This window comes from Eurosta solidaginis, chromosome 5 (genome assembly GCF_040869045.1).
Source record: "Eurosta solidaginis isolate ZX-2024a chromosome 5, ASM4086904v1, whole genome shotgun sequence".
Taxonomy (NCBI): domain Eukaryota; kingdom Metazoa; phylum Arthropoda; class Insecta; order Diptera; family Tephritidae; genus Eurosta; species Eurosta solidaginis.
Genome location: NC_090323.1, coordinates 242,105,773 through 242,128,524, shown reverse-complemented (window position 1 = coordinate 242,128,524; position 22,752 = coordinate 242,105,773). Strand labels below are relative to the sequence as shown.

Below are 22,752 nucleotides of genomic sequence, written 5' to 3'. Positions count from 1 at the left end.
CGGCAAAGAGGCAGGTCGTTTTAGTGCTGCAAAAGAGCCTTAAAAATCGACGAAGAGGTGATGTGTTTACATTTTTTCGCGGGGTTTTCCAAAGATTTGGCGCATAGTGAAAATCTGATCGATGCTAGATTTACCAGGTCTGAAACTGCACTGATAAGATTCAATCAGCCTATTCACGGTGGACTCCAATATTTTGCATCATACACTTGACAAAACCTTAGAGTCCGCGGCCTAATTGTTTTTTAATATGTCTGTTGCTACTCTTACTTCATCATAATCGGATGGAGGACGCTAATTCCATAAGCGATACATTGCTATCTCCAGTAAGAGTTCAGCGAAGTGTTTCCTCCATGATCTAACTAATCTCTGGACATCGATTGCAAGATCGCCGTTTTCCTCCTTACAGGCGGTTGCGTTATTCCTGGTGGCTAGCAGCTCAAGCTCCTCGCACTCACGCCTTTAAGCCTCTGCTTTTTTCTTCCTGAAAAGACGTATCGCTTCCCTTTTCAACTTTGTGCTGCTGTTCGCTTTTAACGTAGCCCTGTAGGCAGCGTCTTTGGTTTTTGTAGCAACGCGGCGTTCTGCATTGTACGAGTTGTTTTTCTTTGGTCGCCGATAAGCAATTTTATCCACGGCGGCGGTAAGAAATGCTTTAGAGATATGCTCCCACTACTCCCGCATTTCGGGGCGTTGACGTCTGCTCTCAGAGAACAGGTGTGAGAGTCGAGTTGCGAAATCATTGGCAGTCTGTTGCTTTTGTCTAGCTTTCTTTGTGTGTGTTTGATTCTTGTTTTTAGCTGCGTAGAGGCGGGAACGTATTTTGGCTGCGACGAGATAATGATCCGATTCGATGTAAGGTCCTCGAATTGTGCACGCATCTAAAACACTGGAGGCGTGCCGTCCGTCTGTCACAGCCTTGTTGTTGTTGTTGTTGTTGTAGCAGTGCTTCGCCCTATCCAATAGGTGCGACCGATTTCAAATTGTCATCAATATCCTCTAACGGGTGTCCAAGGAAACTTGCTGTTTCAATAGGGGTGGGCCATAATGAGAGGGGTGTTAGAGGCGTTGTTTCCACAATACAGTTGAAGAGATGGTTGGTGTCATGTGGGGACAAGTTACAAGTAGGACAAATATTTTGTAAGTCGGGGTAGATTCTTGATAAGTAAGAGTTTAACCTGTTACAATATCCAGATCGAAGTTGAGCTAGAGTTACTCGCGTTTCCCTAGGGAGTATGCGTTCCTCTTCTGAAAGTGTAGAGTATTGTTCTTTGAGTACAGGATTCACCGGGCAAATCCTGGCGTAGAGGTCCGACGCCTGTTTGAGGAGTTCACTGAGGACCTGCTTGTGTTTTTGGCTTCATACGGCTGTGTTCTCAGGTGCCGTATTTCCTCATAATGCTTACGAAGATGACTCCTTAAGCCCCTGGACGTTGGCTCATCAATCAGATGTCTGTTGGGATGCCCAGGTTTCTGGGTATTCAACAGGAACTCTTTGGTTATCATTTCATTTCTCTCCCTGATGGGGAGTATTCTCGCCTCATTATGTGGATGGTGTTCTGGGGGCATAAGAAGACAACCCGTGGCGCTTCTGAGGGCAGTATTTTGGCAGGCTTGTAGCTTCTTCCAGTGAGTAGCCTTTAGGCTTGGCAACCATATCGGGGACGCGTAGCATGCAATCGGCTGGCTAATTGCTTTGTAAGTGGTAATGAGCCTTTCTTTATCTTTTCCCCAAGTACTGCCAGAAAGAGATTGGAGGATTTTATTACGGCTCTGGATTTTCGGTACAATTGCGGCTGCATGCTCACCAAAATGTAGATCCTGATCAAACGGCACGTCCAAGATTTTGGGGCGTAAGACAGTCGGTAGCATAGTGCCATTGACGTGGATGTTCAAAATGGTCGACATTTGGGACGTCCATGTTGTAAATAAGGTCGCCGATGATTTAGTCGGTGATAATGTCAGTTTTCGCAAGGTGGAAAAAATGGAGAGATCAGGGAGGTAGCCGTGTTTATTTTGTTGCAAAGCTCATCGATCTGTGGGCCTGGGCCTGTGACCATTATTGTGCAGTCATCAGAGTAGGAAACGATAGTAACTCTTTCTGGTGGCGAAGGTAGCTTTGATATGTAGAAGTTAAACAAAAGTGGGGATAGGACACCACCCTGTGGCAGGGGCGGATTAAAGATTTACGAGGCCCGGGACTAAAATGAATATGGGGCCCACTTAAGGGGAGCAAAATATGATCTTTTTTTTTAAATAAATAAAAACTGTTATAATTATTTTTATAATTTATTCTCGCAAATATTTTTTCTTTGGTACTTATATATTAAAAACTATAAATTATAATAGAATAAAAAATATTTTTTTCTTGATTTTGCTCTGGCAAAGTCACTTATCAAATCATCAAAATCAGTCGATCGAAGTAAATCAACTTCAATGCTTAATCTCATGCGGACAACCGTTCATCTAACATAGTTGATCAATACATATTTTTTATTCTTTCTAAAACCGAGAATGACCTTTCAGATTCGCAGTTTACTGTTGGAATCGTAACCAAAATCCTGTAAGCGATGTAGATATTCGGGAATACTTCGATCATGTTCACTTTTACAATCCAATTAAGAAAGGCAGAGGGCACAGAATTTGTTCTGTTCCGTTATATAAATTTTCTGTTCTATTATACGCCAATTACACGGCTCAATTATCCTTGTGCCAATTACCAATTTGCACAAGGATTTGCACCGTGTGTGCACTGGTTGCGCTATTTGCGCAGAGAACTGCGCTAAAATCAAAACGATTTTGATATTTACGCATGTCTGCAAATATTGCACATGCTTTTTTCTTCGTGTGTGGTGAATGTTACACAGTTTACCCGTTGTTTCTGATAATATAACATCAGTAATTGTTGCTTAAAAATGTTAATATCGAAGGCATAAGGACCATCTTAGCTTGCAACAGGAATTCACACAAATTCAATAATACATAATAATTTTTTATACAATTAGAAAACGTTTCATTTGTTGCGCTAGTTGAAAAATGAATATTGCGCAGTGCTGCAATGAGTTGAGCTGGTCTTGCAACTAAAATAGGGGGACTCATGATAGCATATAAACTTATAAGGTGTAAAATTATATCCATTTACACACGCGGTTATATGAACGCACCTAGTAATACTCTTGATAAACTTGATTGTTTTTCAGCTGTATTATTGCCAAAAAAAATTTTTTGATTGTTATACAAATTAAAAAATACCAAGATTAAGTGAAAAATCAAAACTAAAACGCCTTTACTTGCTGATGTTGGAGATTTCTGATGAAAATGCCGGCTGTAATGTCTGCAAGGTTGCATTCCTTTGAGTTTACCGCGTTTACACAATGAAATGTGCGCGTAAATTTATACAAATTGTGTAAATGATTTTTCATACAAAATTTGACAGCTCGTGCGTAAACTAGATAAATTTATACGTTTACACACTTTATAAGGCATTTATACGGTTACATGAGTCCCCCTAATATAAAAATTATAAATACTATGGAAAATAAACGCTTCTGGTGCGAGTTTTTCCACTTATACTGTGAATTACCGGCACTGTGGAAAATAAATAGTGTTTTTTTATACAATTAGTGCCTTTTTTATACAATTAAGACACATGTTTCATTTGTTGCGCTACATTAAAAATGAATATTGCGCAGTGTTTTTGAGCTGTGTATGTCAAAATTTTCATTTGCACAAATTCCGTCGTTTTATATTTGCGCATGGCTTTTGTGTCATGTATGGGCCGTCTTATGTATGTAACTCCAATATAAGTTTTGTTTGTGTTTGCATCTGTTTGTCCATTTGATGAATTAGGGTAGTCCATTTTTGGTGTCGTATTAATTATAAGCTTTTCTATTAGTGTATTCGGGTAGCTATTTTTGAAGAGAATATTTTTTATTTTCTTCTTGTTTTCTTCTATGAAATCGCTGTCACTTAGAAGGTGTATTTTCCTTATGAGACTTGTTGCTGTGTTAATTTTTTGCTTCCATGGATGATTGGAGTGATAATTGATAATTCTTCCTGATGCCATCGGCTTTGCATACCAGTTGAACGTAAAGTTTTGGTTTTTTCGGTGTATTTCTAAGTCTAGGAAGGCAATTTTGTTGTTCTGTTCTAATTCTTTAGTAAATTGTATCTTGGTATGCTGTGCGTTAAATATTGTTAGTATGTCTTCCACGTCTTTAGCTTCAACAATTGCGAATATGTCATTTACATATTTGGTTATGTATTTGACGTATATGTCTTTGCTTTTTAATTCAGCGAGGCTGTCGTCCAATATTTTGTCCAGAACGATATCTGCAATGGTTGGAGATAGCGCGTGGCCCATTGGCATTCCGTAGATTTGTTGGTATAGGGTGTTGTTGTATGAAAAGTAATTGTTGTCACGTAAGCAGAAATCGAGTATCATCTGGAACTGTTTTTTGTCTATTTGTGTATGTGTCTCCAATTTTTCTAATTTTTGCATAATAATGGGTATTGCTAGATGTATGGGTATATTCGTAAAAAGAGATACGACGTCGAATGAAATGAGAATTTCGTCGTCTTGAATTTTGAAATTATTGATTTTTTCTTTAAATTGAAGTGAACTTTTTATATTAAGATCTTCGGATATAATATCTTTTAAAATGCCTCCCACAAATTTTGATAATTTGTAAGAAGGTACATTAATAGATGAGCAAATCGGTCTAAGTGGTGCGTGTGGTTTGTGAATTTTCGGAAGTCCGTATAGTCTTGGAGCATTAGCAGCCGCGGATGTCAGCTGAAATTTTTGGTTTGCGTCGAGTCTCCTTTGTTTGTAAAGATTATTTATAATTGTGTTATTCTTCCTCATCAGTTTTTGTGTATGATCATTCCTAATTGTTTTGTATGTGTTTTTGTCGTTTAGCAGCTCTTTCATTTTTAGTTCGTATTCGTCCTTGTACATCATACCTGTGTTGTTGCCTTTGTCTGCAATTGTTATTGTGATCTCGTTTCTGTGTTGGTTAAGGAAACTTTTGGTGTCTGCCGATGTTTTCAGTATAAACTTGTCCTTAGTGCAGTTTCTAATTTTTTGCTGAAAAGTATTGATTTTTGCTGCAATGTCACTCACAGTATCTTTTTCCCTCTCGTCCTCAAAACTTTGTACGCATTGTTCCAAATCGGCTATTATTTCAATGGGTGAAAATGTTTTCCTTGAGACTGGTAAAGCGAATTTGTTGCCAAGTGACAATAACCAACGCGACTCCTGCGGTACTTCGATGTTCGTATTGTTCAAAAACCAATCTCCATTTAATCTCATGCCAATTTTTATAGTATTTTTCGATATTTTCTTCTGGAGTTTGTCGTTGTTACATTTTGTGTGTTTGTGGCGATTTGTGTCGAAAAATGTTTGTGGTTCTCTATCAGACCAATTCTAAATATTCTCGCGGAATTTTGTTCTCGCGGATTATTTTATTCCCGCGGAAAAATTCCTCCAATTCTTTTCTCCTAGGGAGGAGAATAATTGGGGAATAGGAATTTCAAATTTTCGAAGTCAGCTGTTTTGTCAATTGAAATTTTGATGTGCATTTCTTATTTTGTTTAAAAAATTTAACAGTTTAATTATTGTTGCGAATTTGTTTGAAATTAAGAAATAAAATATAAACAATGCACAGTATTGCATTTCATGTTGTATTCACTGAAATGAGTAATGAATTGGTGTCATAGCAACATCAACAGGGGAGCATAAGAAGAAGACGGCGGCATAACACAAATCCGCCGGAGTTGCCTGCTTCCATTCAGCAAAGCAATTTTCTGGCGGCCAAGTCGAGTTGAATTCGTCTTCCGTTATATGCTAAAATCTATTTAAGCGTTCCTAAAAAAATCTCACCCAATTTCTGAATGGCTTCTTCAAATATACCAAGAGCTCTTCCGTTGCTTATGATATACTTTTCGACTTAAAATAAAGAATATTGTGGTAGAATGTACATATTTTAGCACAAATTTGTACAAATAAATGTTCTTTCTTAAAAGAACTAATTTCCTTTAACTATTTTGATGCATTCCCTTTAATTTAACAAGTGAAAAAACTCCTATAAAGTGGCAGAGAAATCTCCCTCTCCCTCACATTCATAATACCTACTTTTCTCCCTTAACCGGTTTCCGCTTTTTCGAACATTGTTCAGAATAGGAGGAAAGGGAGAAGTGAAAAAACTCACAAGGAATTTTTATTTAGAATACGAGGAATGGGAGAAGGGAAAAAACTAGCACGGAATTTTTGTTTAGAATTGGGCTGTATAATTTTTTCGTAATCCGCTGAAGTCTGCTTTGTAACGTTTCCTGTATGTGCTTAACGGTCGTTGTGATAATTTTAATATTAATGTTTGATTCTTTTATTTCTGAGTTAACGACTTTCAAAAGAATGTATTGTTCCAATTTAATAAAGTATCGTTTTTGTCTTACCCTTTAAATGTGGTGGAATGCCATAATCTTTGCACCGCAGTAAAAAATTTAGGCGCTCCTTTTGTTTAGCCAGTTTTTTAATGTTTTTGTTGTGTTGCTTGATTATGTAACAAATCTCTTCGTCGTATTTGTATTTGATGTGTTGGTAGAACTGCTTCATGTTGTTGTTTGTAATATTCCGCGTTCTTTCGGTTTTGCTCACCGTAAATATTTATGATATGTTGATTGGACCAAATTCTTTATGAAATTGTTTGCTGGGTTGGAGCTGTTTCGGTCGATATGTACAAAGAAAAAACCAAGAGTTTTTACTTTTCTCTTCTATGCATTTCGACGCATCCGCGTCATCATCAGGAAGTCTATTTTATTTTCAAACAAACAACATGAATGTGATTTAAAGAGATATCCCGCCATTTTTTAAGAATTTTTTCACTTCAGTTAAATTAAAGGGAACGCATCAAAATAGTTGTTTCTTTTATGAAAATACACTTATTTGTACCAATTTTTGCTAAAATATATTCATATTCTACCATAATGCCCTTTATTTTTTTTATATTAAAAGTATATATGTAAATAAGAAACGGAAGAGCTCTTAGTAAATTTGATGCAGCCAACCAGAAATCGGGCAAGAATTTTTTAAGAAGGTTTAAGGAGATTTGGCGTACGGCGAAAGAGCAGTTCGACTCTACATGGCCGCCAGAGAATGGCTTTGCTGAAAGGAAGAAGGCAACTCCATGAGATTATCGCGCAGTCTTCTTACGCTCCTCTGTTAATGTTGCTGTGTCACTGTAGGGTTATATTTATATTCAACTTTAAATGTACCTACTTTAAATAAATTGAATTTTTGGTTCTTGTTAATTTTTTATATTTCAATTTTGAAATGATTGTTTGAAAAATTTTCATTCTGATATAAAATTTTAAAACGAATTGTTAGCATACATTTAGGAGTCATTATAATAAAGATATTTTATAAAAATAAAATAGTGCGTGTACAATAAATAGTGGTATAATTAACAACTACCACATTGGCGATCAGCCAGCCTTTTTTAAAAGCGAGCAAAACAACCCCAAATATAACTACAACAAAATTAGCAGAAAATTTACAAATGCTCTGTGCCATTACTTGGTCATCTTGTTGAGATCCTGAACGCTGAATGTATAAAAGCTAGAAAGCAACAACATCAAGAAGAAAAAACGCTCCTCGTTGATGTAAATTGCTGGGCAACAATTAAAAGCAGAAAAAACATCTCAGCTAAAGCTATAAATTGGAGCCGAACAATACACATTGAGCTGAAAGCGTAATCCTTGTGCATTTAAGCCAAAATTTTATTCAAAGCCAAGTCACAGTAATGCAGAATTTCAATCTACAATCCAATTCCAAACAACAATCTAAATTTAACTAAAGAATTCATTTGAAATAAAGAACAGTGAACTACAACAACTACAATAGAAAGCACGAACAAACAACAACAAGTTTAATAGAAACAACAGCTCGCCCGTGTGAGAACGTGTGGAGAAGGAACTTGGGAAAATTTGTTACGAAGTTTTGGGTCTTCTGGACAAACACCTTATTTCAAAATCTGTAAAAAATATACAATTGCGACAACTATCAACAACAAATAAAGGAATTTGGTGAGCTGTATCTAACATTTAGTTTATGTAAATTTAAATTATTTATATGTATATGTATATGTATCAAAATAGATTAAACATTTTTGTTTTGTAAACGCTCCTTTCCGGACATTTTTTATTTCTTCCTATAATATAATTTTTGTAATTATTTTTATTAACAATGTTTCATTCACCATCTACACGTACATCTACACCACGAAATCAAGTAAACAATTCGCTTATTGATTTGGATAATGAAAATTATCAAAATGATTTACCAAATCCATATGCGAATCAAAATAACGAAATTTTTGCTACATCGGTAAAACTTCCCCAATTTTGGACTAATTGCCCTGAAGCATGGTTCATCCATGCTGAAATGCAATTTAGTCGAAAGAACATTACTCAGGAAGGGACAAAATATGAATATGTCATAACTGCACTTCCGCAGGAGGTAATTATGACAATTCTTGATTTTATTCAAAATCCTCCTGAAGATGACAAATTTTCTGCATTAAAGAAAATTTTAATTGAACGGCATTCATTAAGTGAGAATGCCAAGTTAGATCGAGTGTTATCCGATTCAGAAATGGGAGATCGTAAACCTTCTGAATTTTATCGGTCTCTAGTGCTACTCTCTGGAAACAATTTTAGCAAGGAAATTCTTAAAAAGCTTTGGATAAGGAAGTTGCCAAAAAATTTAAGTATTATCCTTGCTAGTTCGAATTCGACTGAAATAAGTGAATTAGTTAAATTAGCCGATAATATTTGGGAAGCTTATAATAAAAATGAAATAGCTTCAGTTAGTAATTTTCCAAATTCTAAAAGCGAAAATACAATTACTTCAAATTTAGTTCAAACAACTAACATTATTTGCAAAAATTTTGAAAAATTATCATTAGAGATCAGTGAAATTAAAAATCAGATGAGTCAAAATTATTCAAGGTCCCGATCTTTTAGTAGTAATCGCTTTAGAAGTCCCTCTAGATATAGATCAAAGTCTCGTGACAACCCAAATTGGATCTGTAGGTATCATTATAAGTTTGGTAATCAGGCTTTGAAGTGCGAACAACCATGCGCTTTTAAAACTAACAATAGTTCGTCAAACTAAAGTCATCCGTTGTTGCGGCGACAAACAACGGAGATTTAGACACCTTTACACGTCGCTTATTTATTTTTGATAAAACAAACAAATTGAATTTTTTAATAGATAGTGGAGGAGAAATTTCAGTGCTTCCGGTTTCAAAATCTTCATGTTCGAAAAAGTCATCAGATATTATTTTAACGGCAGCTAACGGTTCAACGATTTCGACATACGGTAAAAAACTTTTAACTATAAATTTGGGACTGCGTCGCGAAGTACTGTTCACGTTTTTAATAGCAGATATAGCTAAACCAATTATCGGTGCTGATTTTCTGTGTACATATGGTCTCTTAATTGATGTTAAACGCAAATGCTTAGTACATCCGGTAACAAGTCTTTCAGTTAACACAATTTCATGTGTTTGTAATGTTTCGCTACCAAAAGTTTTCGCGGTTGATAACAAATTTACAAAGTTATTGAAAGAATTTCCTTCTTTATTTTCTGAACCAGATTATTCACAACCAGTTAGACATACAACAGTTCACAGACTAGTCACTGAAGGAAATTTACCATTTTCTAAACCAAGGCGTTTAGACCCTATTATATTCAAAGTAGCTAAAACTGAATTCGATTTTTTAGTAAAGACAGGGATATGTAGGCCTTCTAATTCAGCGGTAGCATCTCCTTTGCATCTTGTACACAAGAATGAGTTAAATGACTGGCGTCCTTGTGGAGATTTTAGAAGATTAAACGTTGTAACAGTCCCTGATCGTTATCCTTTGCCCCATGTTCATGACTTCAACATGAATCTCAGAAATAAGAAAGTATTTTCGAAGTTAGATTTGGTAAGAGCTTACCACCAAATTCCAATGGCAGAAAAGGATATCTATAAAACTGCAATTACTACGCCTTTTGGCATGTTTGAATTTGTACGAATGCCTTTCGGGCTTAGAAACTCCGCACAAACTTTTCAACGGTTTATTAATGAAGTAGTTAATGATTTAGACTTTGTTTTTACATATATTGATGATCTCTTAGCGGCAAGCGAAAATGAGGAACAACATTTCAAAGATCTTCGCGTACTATTTCAGCGCCTCACGGCGTACGGTTTAAATATAAAACCAAGTAAATGTACTTTTGGCGTAACAAATATTGACTTTTTAGGACATAATATTTCTGAAACGGGAATTAGGCCCTCGGAAGAAAAAGTTTTAGCCATTCGAAATTTTGATCGTCCAAAATCTATTAAGCAGGCACAAAAATTTATTGGTATGGTTAATTATTACCATCGATATATACCAAAATTAGCAGAGTTTACGACAGTTATCTATGATTTAATTAATAGAACAAATAAGAAACGAGACAAGATTTTAATTTGGGACGATACATCTAATAAAGCTTTCGAATGCATTAAAAAAAAGTTTGCATCTGCGATATTGTTAAATCATTTTAACAAAGATGCAAAACTTTCTTTAAATGTAGATGCATCCAATACGGCAATAGGTGGTGTCATACATCAAACGTTTAATAATAAATCAGAACCACTTGCATTCTTTTCAAAGAAATTGTCTCCATCCGAAATTAAATATAGTGCATTTGATAGGGAACTGTTAGCTATTTATTTGAACATTAAACAGTTTCGTTACCTTCTAGAAGGATGTCAATTTACAGTTTTCACAGATTACAAGCCTCTAGTATTTGCTTTAAATTCAAAAACAGAACGCAGTCCAAGACAAACTTGACATATGGAATTCATTGCACAGTTTACGAATGACATTAGGTATATTAAAGGACAGGAAAATGTTGTAGCTGGTACATTATCTCGTGCGTTTGAAGTAGAAGCGATTAATAATTCGGACATTAATTTAAAAATTTTACAAAGTGAACAACAACAAGATAGTGAATTAGGCAAACTTACCTCAGGGCAAACATTTTTAAATTTGAAACTAATAAAAATTCCTGTTCTTAACTTTAATATATCGTGCGAAGACCATTCATTCCAAACAATTTAAGAAAAATAATATTTGATTTGTTACATGGGATTTCACATCCTGGTAGTAGAGCTACACGTCGTTTGATAGTTAAGAAATATTTTTGGCCAAAAATGAATAAAGACATCAATACTTGGTCCAAAGAATTTATAAGTTGTCAAAAATCGAAAGTACATCGTCATACAAAATTTCCAGTTGTGAAAATTCCAATTCCAAAAGCTAGATTTGAACACATTCACTTAGATATTGTCGGACCCTTGCCTGTTTCAAAGGGATATCGTTACATATTAACTATAATTGATAGATTTACACGTTGGCCAGAGGCATTCGCGCTAAGAGATATTTCTGCAGTTACGGTTGTAAATAAATTTTTTAAGGAATATATTTCACGTTTTGGGGTTCCATTGGAAATAACAACGGATTAGGGATCTCAGTTTACTTCAAACTTGTTTTCAGAATTAACGAAACTTCTTGGAAGTCATCAAATAACGACTTCTTCCTATCATCCCCAAGCTAATGGAATGATAGAACGTTTCCATAGACAGCTTAAATCTTCAATAATGGCTAGGAATGGGTCCAGGGATTGGTATGAAGAGTTACCAATAGTGCTTATGGGTTTGCGATCGATTTTTAAGGAAGATATTTCGGAAATGGTTTATGGCCAAAATTTAAGATTACCTGGTGAATTATTTGCTTCAACTACAGAGAATGTAACTTCAGCGGATGTTTTAAGTAGTTTGCGTGAACATTTTAAAAATTTTAAATCAAATTTGGAATATCATAAAAATTCTAGCGGTATTTTTGTTCCAAAAGATTTAAAAGATTGTCATTTTGTTTTTGTACGTGTAATAAACAAACATTCCTTGCAGCATTCGTATGAGGGTCCTTATAGAGTTATTGAAAAAGATATTAAAAACTTTAAAATTGAGATAAATAATGAAATTAAATCTATTCCTATTGATCGTTTAAAACCAGCAATGATTGATAAAATACAGATACCTAACACAAAAACAAAAAAGAAAGTTACTTTTAATTTATTTAACGTTAAATCTCCGGAAGGGGGAGTATTGTAGGGTTATATTTATATTCAACTTTAAATGTACCTACTATAAAATTTTAAAACGAATTGTTAGCATACATTTAGGAGTCATTATAATAAAGATATTTTATAAAAATAAAATAGTGCGTGTACAATAAATAGTGGTATAATTAACAACTACCACAGTCACCAATTCATTACTCCTTTCGTCCAATACCACATAAAATGCAATAATCTACTGTAAGATGGTAACTCTGAACAATTGGTATTAGATTAAGGTCCGGTTTTTCAGTACAAGTGCAACTCAGTTTGTCAGTTAAACTACGCTTAAACTTATTCTGCAGTTTTTCAGTCTACTTTAACTGAAGTTTAAGCTAAGCTTAGGCGGCCGATCTGCCAGGTTTAAACTCTAGTTAACCTATCAGTTATTTGCGTTCGTACGAAATGGCTTCGAATATACCCAACAAGCATTTCGGCTTGAGTACCATTAGAGCTCATGTTGATAACTAGGCATACTTCTAAAATCTCAAGAGTTGTTTCGAAACGGTGGCTCAACTCGAGAATCATAGCGTACTCAGCAAAAGAGGGAACTTTTAATAAAGCAAAATATGCTATTACTTAAGTTGAAAAAATGTAATTAACAACTTGCGGTTCTCTAACTGGACTCAAATGTATCATTCAATGACGTGATGTAGGATCTTCGGTGTGGCAGGCCAAGCACGCTACCATCACACTACGGCGGCCGCCTATATAATTTATTCTTGATTAATTACGCTTATTTCTCACAATAAACAGCTGTTGGTTTTGGTGGTACCACCTTGGAGATTTTTTTCAACTCCACCTCAACTCGATATATAATATAAGATATCAACTGGAAAAATGGGTTGAATATTCATTTGAGAACTGTACATTTCTCAAAATCTCTCGAAATTAGGATAATAAAAATAAAAATAAATGTAAGGCGCGATAACCTCCGAAGAGATCTAAGGCCGAGCTTCTTTTACAATTTGTGTCGTGCTCCTCTTGATTTTTCACTACAAATTGGCCGGACGGGACCTACATGTTTTATGCCAACTCCGAACGGCATCTGCAAGGCAGATGAGTTTTCACTAAGAGCTTTTCATGGCAGAAATACACCCGCGCTTGCCAAACACTGCCGAGGGGCCACCCCGCTTAGAAAAATTTTCTTCCAATTGAAAAACCTTATTTCTAAAATTTTGATGTTGCCAAACACTGCCGAGGGGCGACCCCGCTTAGAAAAATTTTCTTCTAATTGAAAAACCTTATTTCTAAAATTTTGATGTTGCTTTGCCCGGGGTGTGAACCCAGGGCATACGGTGTGATAGGCGGAGCACGCTACCATCACACCACGGTGGCCGCAATTAGGATAATAATTAGAAAATATTAATGACGTTGGAGATCAACTGGAAAACTTTTAATCTTACAAAATTTCTCAAAGATTGGATAGTGACTGGAGAATGAAGTTGGATATCAACTCGAGAACTATCTGATTTAAGAATAATTAAATAATGATGTTGGATATCAACGCGCAATAGCTCCGATTTCTCCGATCCGTACACTCTTAAGTCTCTTTATACGGCCTTTGTCAGGTCCCGTCTTGAATATGATGCGATAATTTGGCGACCTTTTCATAGTACCCACATAAATAGAATTGAGCGTCTGCAAACGAAATTTATTAAGCCTGCACTAAGATTTCTCAAATTCAGCGAACCTATGCCATTCTATAAGTCACGTTGTTTGCTTTAAAACTTAGATCTACTAGTGGATAGGAGATTACTTTTATCTTCCTCTTCAATTCTGAACGTCCTTACCAGCGTGGTAGATGGTCCTGATATTCTTCGTAAAATACCGTTCAATATTCCTTTTTGAAATCTGAGGCGTTCTGATTTATTTTACTTGACCGCTGCTAGATCGAATTATGCTAGGAATGCACCAATTGGGCAAGCTCTTAGGGAAATTAATCATATTAACCAAATAATAGATTTGGATATTTCACTTCCGGGTACAGTGTTAAGAAATGTTGTCTTAAACTACATTAAACAATTTTCTGCCTTTTAATTGTATAAGTATTTTATTGTTACTAGTAATGCGTAGTCAGTAAGAAACTTTTGTTCATTGACGAAATTAAATAAATAAATAAATATTATTTCCAGAACTATATATATTTCGCCGCAGAATTTTTTTCCATGCTTGTTTGGTAAACAAAATCCAGCTGGATAAACCGGGCTTAAGAAATGTATGATATTGAAGATTAAGGCAACTCTGTAAAAGGAGAATACTAAAGAAGAAGAAGAAGAATAAGATGGTCGACTTCCGATTGTGAAATATAGATTGATTGTGGACGACTAAAAGTGTGTTTTATTAACTCAATTGCATCTCCGCTAAAATAAGTAAATATATTGGTCAAGTTTTACACTACATTGTTTATATTTTATCTCTCAATTTAAAACAATTTCGCCACAATAATTAAATTTTCTCAAACCAAAATAAAAATGTCATTTGGCAAAACAAATGACTTCGAAAATTCGAAATTTTCCGCGGGAATAAAAAAATTTCGCGAGATCGAAATTCCCAAGGAATATTTAGAATAAAAATAAAAATCCAAGCAGTGTGGTCGCTCATAGATATATATGGGGGTGTTCAAAATTCTGGATTCCAGTTTTTAACATTAGAATCACTTTATCTACATCAAAGCTGTTAATTTGAAGCCTCTTAAACGGCCGTAGATTAACCTCTAGCGGCCCATTTTTTTCCTCAAATTAAATTGCTTAAAGCAGAATCGTTAAACCTCTGCTAGGGTAGTCAATTTGTAGCACCTCAACCCTTTAACCACCATCCAACAGTTTCTCAACACATTAAGGCCTTAGTGACCTTTTTTTGGGAAGTGCAGAATTTTATAGGGAACATAACAGTGTTTTCATTTTTTGAAAAACTTAATTTTTTAAATTCATAAAAGTAAATGGCTTTTTAAAAACTTGTTTGGAAATAAATTTTTCTCATGCAACTGAAATGGTTTATAAAACAGCAATATTTAGTTATTAAATGTTTTCAAATTAAGAGTGATCAAAGATGTTTATTAGGTGCTGGCATATGTTTAAGTATTACATATATTACATACCACTTCTTCGTTTGTGTATTTGTAATTTTTTATTTTTTTTGTACGTGGAGGTTATTTCTTACGTTTTTCATCTCTTGAAAGATTCAATCGAACTCCGATTCTAAACATTTACAACATATACAAATCGATATTTCCCAGTGCGGCTGTAATCATACATCATCAAAAAGACCACGTGGTGGTGATCCTACACGACGGTCAATGTTTTCTTCAAGTTTTTCGATGCTATCGCTGGTGCCTTTAAATCCAATTTCAAGATGTGTACTTACTCCAAAACGATCATTAATCTCTTCTGATAGAGTTCGTGGCACACCCAAAGGTGGCGCCCGCGTATTTGACGACGATGAAACAGTCGCATAGCTGAAGCTTTCACTATCCCTCAACAATCCATCCGTAGGGGTGCGTAAAGAGCCAACGTCACCGGCATGGGCATTTATTCCCCCAGCGTTACGATATTTCGCGAAATATTCATTTGTCGTTGATGTTAGACGACGAGACATAGCTTCTTCAGCTCGTTGCCGACGCCGTTTCTCTCGTGCTATCAAATCTTTACCTTCTTGTACGAGTTCAGTGGCAATAGTTTCATTTTGAAGAAATTGTTGAAAACCCATGGCGCTTAAAGCTCGGCTTCCCAAACTAAACCATGTAGCTAAACAAAAAGCTAACATACACATTGGAAAGTAAATATTGAAACCATCCGAGATAATACCCAAAACATCCATATGACCCATTATTTGTGTATAATATGTTTCGAGAATCCGCTTAAAATAAAAATTAAGTATGTCAATACTTACTTGAAAGGCATTATGAATATCATTTACCTCCTTGATTATATGCGAATCCATATGTATCAGTCCAAGAAAGTTTAGACACATTGGCGGTGTTAATCGGCATAGCAACATACCGCTAAAAATTAAACTGTGCTCATTAGTTTGATGATGAGGAGCGAGATAATATAGATTAAGGAAGCGTATACGCAAAATTGTAGAATATGTGCAGTAAAAGAGATAGCAAAGCACAATCATTGAAAATAGTTCAATAGTAAAAAAATCGTAACTGTATTTAGCGATATTAATAACATTTGCAAATATTGAGAGTACTGGCCTTCGATTGAAAAATGTTAATTCACTCCATACAACCATGAAAGACATAACTGCCGTAAATAAAGAAACTGCTTTCAAAAACGGTGCTTTACATAAACATTCCCAATACCAGTGAATTGTTGGGCTATATAAAACATTGCCCAATTTAGTTCGCTTTGGAGGAAACTCGGTTTTAAATCGCTTATCTACTGAGTGCATATTCCGTGCAATATCTTCCAAATATAAAACAGTATCTACTTGGACGTTCCACAAACATTCATTTCGTTGCAATGTTTGTAATGATTTTATTACTTGCTTGTGGATGCGCACTAAAGCCTTTTCTGACGGTACAATAGTCGATGTGCCACCGTTGCCACCACTTCGCGTAAAGTTGCGTATTGAACGGTCAAGCAGCTCTGTTGGAACTTTTCGCAAAATAGTTTCGACACAGGGACGTAATTCATGATTGTTGGGGACTGCGCGACATATTTCCTGTAGAGATTCCAGCACATCGTCGACATTCTCCTCAGCCTCTGCTTTGTCAGAACTTAGTTTAGCGACTTTAAAATACGAGTACTGCAAGGTGAATCCCGGTTTTGCATTATTCCATAGAGAGCGGGGTACTTCAACTAGGGCATATCCTTAGCAAATAAAAAATATGTTTGTGTATATACTATAGATTTCAGATGTAATTAAATTAAATACTATTGAGTAAAAGCAAACATACCCAATAACAAAATCAACAGGAACAAGCCCCAAGTATTAGATGCGGAAGATGCAATAGCTTTAAGTTTTTGCCAATCTAATGAGACTCCTTTTGCAGCAATATATATTAGTAAAATACCACAAATGAATAGATATGAGCTATAATAGATAGCATTCTCGACCAGAGCAGATTTAAGTTTGCCTTTAATTGAGAAATCTCCCGCCTTTAGATAAGATTGCATAAGTGGCATAATTAGCCAAGTAAGAAACTGCGATGTCCAATAGATTATTCGCCATAAATTTGGAAACATAGCATCGGGTATCATACCCCACGGTGCCTGGCATTTAGTACCAACCATTCCAACATGTGACATATTTATATTTGGAGTTCGAATAGGTACACCAATATGACTACTATGTTCTTGTAAGCATTGCCGATATAAAGTCTTAAAATTAAAAAAAAAAGTTAGGTACATTTTACAAAATCTGTCAAACAACAATAATTCCTATACGCATGTGCATTATATTACATTAACACTGAGCTATAAACTAGAGCTTTGGAGTTTAACAGTAGCATGATTCAATTACTAGAGGTTTGTTCTCTTTTAATAACAAAGCTTTGAGACTCCCGCATTCAAAAATCAGGTTGGGTTGCTTTTACGAAGCACTGAAAAAAGCGAATAATGAAAGAATCTTTTTAGGACGGTCACACTCTTGTCAGTGTGTCACGTGCAAGGAATGGTTGCATCGGACAAGTTGTTCTGGGCTAGACCCCAAAACCCGACGTCGTCGTAACTTTTATAAATCTTTTGTGGCTCCTTGCTGTTCACGTCCAAGGGCGTCTCGTAGTCTGCTCCTTAGCGCCCCCACTACCTTACAACAGCCCTGCTGCTCAGCAAGCCACAGCTCATTCCGCCGCTCCTACTCATAACTACAATCTCCGTAGTGGAGTCGGTAGCAACGCCCCCTCTTTCCGGCACTAGCAATCGACTAGGTCAGGGAAACAGACTCTTAGTCCCTACCACCTTTTGCACTGATTGCCAGCACAGAATATCATCTGCCTAATGCAGCTCCTGTTTTGGACGGTGCCACTTTCCTAGATGTTCTGATCTCGGGGACGTCGAGTCCCAGGGCCACAACAGCAATTGCGTCCACGCCTCCCACAACTCAGGCGTAGTCACCCGTCACCTACCCCTAGAGTGACGACGACTCCCCCGTTGTACTTCAGAATTCTGTAGCTAAACTGTAATGGATTAACTGGGAAGATCACGGAGATAGTTGATTTTATGAAGCGGCATAACATCCGCATTGCTGCGATTCAAGAGACCAAAATCACAGCAAGATCGGCTCTGTAGACGTGCTCTGGGTACAACGTCCACAGAAAAGATCGCAAGAGCGGAAATGGAAATGGAGCCGCAGGGACAGTGTCCTAGAATGTCATGGAATATCTGTCCGGTCAGGCGATGTAAACTTAGAAATCATCAGCATCTACATCCCTTCTGTCATCTGTTGCCCCAGTGGATACCGCCCTGATATCAGCGCACTACTCACAGGCGATAGTCGCATTATCAATGCCCATTGTATCATTATGCATGGTGCCATCTTATGTCAATACGTTTGTAGCATTATGCATCATGCTCTCCTACGCCAATGCACTTTTTATGCAGACCACACACAGTCATATTGCATTCATATTACAATATCGACCTAAATACATTACGGTTACCCGAACACAGCGGGAGTTCAACATCACATACTAATGCCAACAGCAAGACCTATATCCGGTTACATTTAACTGGCGCATTGACCAATTCGTTAATAGCGTGACCGAGCGTCAATGACAATTTGTCAATGTGCCTGGCAAAATATTTCTACAGTTACAAATGTCTAAAATTAGGTCGAACTAATATGCTGACTCAGAATATAAATGTTAAGAATGTAGATACCTTTAGTGTATTAGTGTTAGTGTAATTACGTATGTGTAAAATAGATAATTTTGTATAGAAAGAAAGACATTTCTCTAATAAAGAAAATGACTATTTTGCGCTACACTTAAGCGGACTTGTTTTCATTTTCTTAAACATTACATGGCGATCCTGCCAGTTCGATCATTAAAAGTTGCTGATCAAGCAACGCTAAGAAGATCTTACTGGAAGAGATCCTACCAAGTCTAAAGTAAAGTAAAATTTAATAGTCCTGCTAGTAACGCAAAAGTAACAATTCCATCGGTCTACACGCTCAAAATTAAGCGAATATTTATACCTGCGGGCAGAGCCAGCCTTCGGAGCAAAGAGCAGGACATTTGGACAACAAAAAATGGTACTAAGTTATTAAGCAGCCCTGGCACATAGAGAACAATCGAGCTAATGAATGAAGTTCCAGCTGCATAATAGAGTGAAATATTAAAATACGCATACTGGACGAGTAGCAAAAGAGAGAAAAATAAAACAGGATCTCAACAACAAACGTGAATGGCAAATAAACGAAGTGGAATCTAACATAGCCATACTAGCAAACAAAAAATATTTAGCAGCACGGCGGATAACAATTGACTGGAAACAATGACAATGGCTGGCAGCAAGCGGGAACAATTATTTCTTATAAGTATATTTAGAATCAATTGAGCGGCCTTATGGACGCTTCACCATGAGCAAAAACTTTTGTTTTTGCTTAGGATTTTTTTTTCATTAAATTAGAATCAACATTTTACATTTTTACAGTAGGACTAGCTTAATTGAAAAATTTTGTCTTGAAAAATAAAGGATTTAATTAAATATTAAAAATCTATTAAAAAATTAAACTAGTAAAATTGAAATGCTTAGTGAGAAGAATAAAATTATCAAATAATTTATCAAAAAAAATTTTTTTTGCAATGCTTAGTCCTCATACAACTCGTTAAATTGCCAGAATGTTAAAAAAAAAAAAAAACAAAACAGATTTAATTAAATTTTTACTATTGAAATTTAAAAAAAAATTAGTACATACTAATAAAATTAGTGCACTTAGTCGTGAGTCAAAAAATTGTGTCTAAATGTGTACTTAGTCAAGTACAGACAAATAGTCGATTGAGTCAATTGAGTACTGAACTGCTTCGTGGCTTATGAGCGGTTATTCATTTTACGAAGCATAACTATGTAAATGTGTGTTAGTGGATATAAGTGCTTGATATTCTTTGTTTGCATACAAACTAATACTTATTTTTTGGTTAGTCCACTAATAACCTTAAAAGATGAATAATTGCAGCTCACTGTTCCCTATTTAAGCTAATAATAATAGAGTAAATTAAAATGCAAAGGTTCTTCTCGAAATTCCCCCTCCAATGGTGGGACGAAAATACCCAAAAAACTAGGGACCTACAGAAAGAACTAGAGGCATTAAGGAAGATCTGGATGATTATAGGAATGACTAGGGAACCAGCCCTAGAAGATATAGTAAACCCTACGACCAAGGTAGGTAGGTTGAACTGGCCGGTCCATGAGGACCTCACATAGACTGATTGAGTCCGTAGTGTTACCAGAAGTTTGTTTTAACGACCAAACTGAAAAACCCTATCAAAAACCAGGACCTATGTTATAAAATAACTCCGTCCTCTTGGCAAATACTAGAAGCTTCCTAGGACTTAAGCCACTTGCTGCTTCTAGATCTGACAGCTGTATCACTCCTAATAGCTGGAGTCTTAGCCTGGCAAGTGCAGGGCACGAGCACAGAACGTGCTCGATCGTTTCCTCCTCCAACCCGCACTTCCTAAATCTGCTATCACTGACCAAGCCTAGTTTAAAGGCATGTGACGCCAGAAGGCAGTGTCCAGTCAGAATATCCGTCATGAGTCTACAGTCCTCTCTTTTTAATGATAGAAGCAACTGTGTTAGTCTAAGGTTGTAAGACCTACACATAATCTTCGACACTTTACAGCCCCGCGCTTGAACCCACGCCTTTTCTGCTTGGTCGATCATGTGCACCTCTCGCCTTCGCTTAATCTCGCCCAATCTAATTGGGACGTCTACGGAGCAAGCTTCAAGGGATGCGCCCTTTTTAGCTAATTCGTCCGCTTTTTCATTCCCATCTATTCCCATATGCCCTGGGACCCAATATAGATGTATGCTTCTCCCTGTCCCGATTCTCTCCAGAGACTGCTTACACTCTAACACGCATTTAGATGCTGTGCTATGCGAGATTATTGCCTTAATTGCTGCTTGACTGTCAATATAAAAGTTAACACGGTTGCAGCTTAAGCTATTCTCTTCCAGGGTTTCTACTGCTTTGGTTACGGCTAATATTTCCGCTTGGAAAACGCTACAGTAATCCGGCAGCCTGTAGGATCTGCTTAATTCCGGATCAGCGCAGTATACCGCAGACCCTACTCCTTCCACTATTTTGGAACCATCGGTGTACACATGTATCGCCTCGTCCGCCATTTGCGCACCCTTGCGCCAACCGTCCACCTCTATTGTGGCCTTAAGATCTCCCTCAAAGTGCAGGTAGGGAATCATGTAGTCTGTTCGTCTTGTGACTGAGGACGCTATACTACTATGGCCATATGGTCGGCGCTCAAGCTGCCCCGAAGCATCGAGCCTGGTTGCGGTCGTTAACGCTTTGTTCTTTGCTACCAGGTCTACAGGTGGAATGTGCAGAATGGCATACAGTGCAGCCGTCGGGGTTGTTTTCAGGGCTCCCGTAATGCAAAGCATCGATAGTCTGCATACCCCCTCTAATTTTTTGAGGTATGTTGTTTTTTGTGTGACTTTCCACCAAACAAGAACTCCATAGTATAGAATAGGGCTTACAATCGCTGTAAAAACCCAATGAGAAAGAGAGGGCGATAGGCCCCACGTACACCCCAGCATTCTTTTACATGCATAGAGTGCCGTTGAGGCCTTCTTGACCCTCTCCTCCACGTTGAGCTTCCATGACAGCTTACTGTCTAGGATGATTCCTAGATATTTTGTGCAAGGTTTCTCCTGTAAGGTCACCGCTCCTAACTTAGGCCTGGTCCAATTTGGGACCTTGTACCTCTTTGTAAACAAGACCATATCCGTCTTCTCCGCATTGACTTTCAGCCCGACATTAGATGCCCAGGTATGAATATCCCGAAGCGCCCGATCCATCAAAGAACTAATCGTTGGAAGGCATTTTCCACTTATGACAATTGCAACGTCATCTGCGTAAGCCGTAAGTTTTACGGGTCCCTCATCGAATTGCCTGAGCAGTTGGTTGATGACCAGTGTCCACAGCAGAGGTGATAGCACCCCTCCCTGCGGCGTGCCCCTGTCCACTGATTTCGTGGCCTCGTACAATCCCCATTGTGATGTAATCCTTCTGCAATTTAACATGCAGCCGATCCATCTGATTAAGGTAGGATGTACTGTAATGTAATTAAGACCATCCATAATCGCCCATTTTGCAACATTATTGAAAGCCCCGGCAATGTCCAAGAAGACTCCTAGAGCATACTCCTTATATTCCAGGGATTTCTCTATGCTTATTGCCACCCTATGCAATGCGGTGTCTACCGACTTGCCTTTGGTGTACGCATGCTGTGTTGTGGAGAGCAGCTTTTCATCCACGTTGGACTTTATGTACACATCTATCAGCCTCTCAAAGGTTTTGAGCAGAAATGATGTTAAGCTAATGGGTCTATAGTCTTTGGGATACAC

The 22,752-nt window shown here is 36.9% G+C and overlaps 1 protein-coding gene across 4 annotated transcripts in view; it reads right to left on the bottom strand.

The window, feature by feature from the left end:
- Positions 1–15,226: 15,226 nt before the first annotated feature.
- Positions 15,227–22,752, bottom strand: part of LOC137252967 (LMBR1 domain-containing protein 2 homolog) — a 54,022-nt gene continuing 46,496 nt past the window's right edge. For all 4 annotated transcript variants that reach the window (XM_067789144.1, XM_067789140.1, XM_067789143.1 and 1 more), the window contains 3 exons: positions 17,121–17,544; positions 16,133–17,034; positions 15,227–16,072 (listed from right to left, as the gene is read on the bottom strand). In XM_067789144.1, coding sequence (XP_067645245.1) covers positions 15,464–16,072; positions 16,133–17,034; positions 17,121–17,472 — 1,863 coding nt within the window. In that variant the 5' untranslated portion in view covers positions 17,473–17,544 and the 3' untranslated portion in view covers positions 15,227–15,463. The remainder of the gene's footprint in view (positions 16,073–16,132; positions 17,035–17,120; positions 17,545–22,752) is intronic.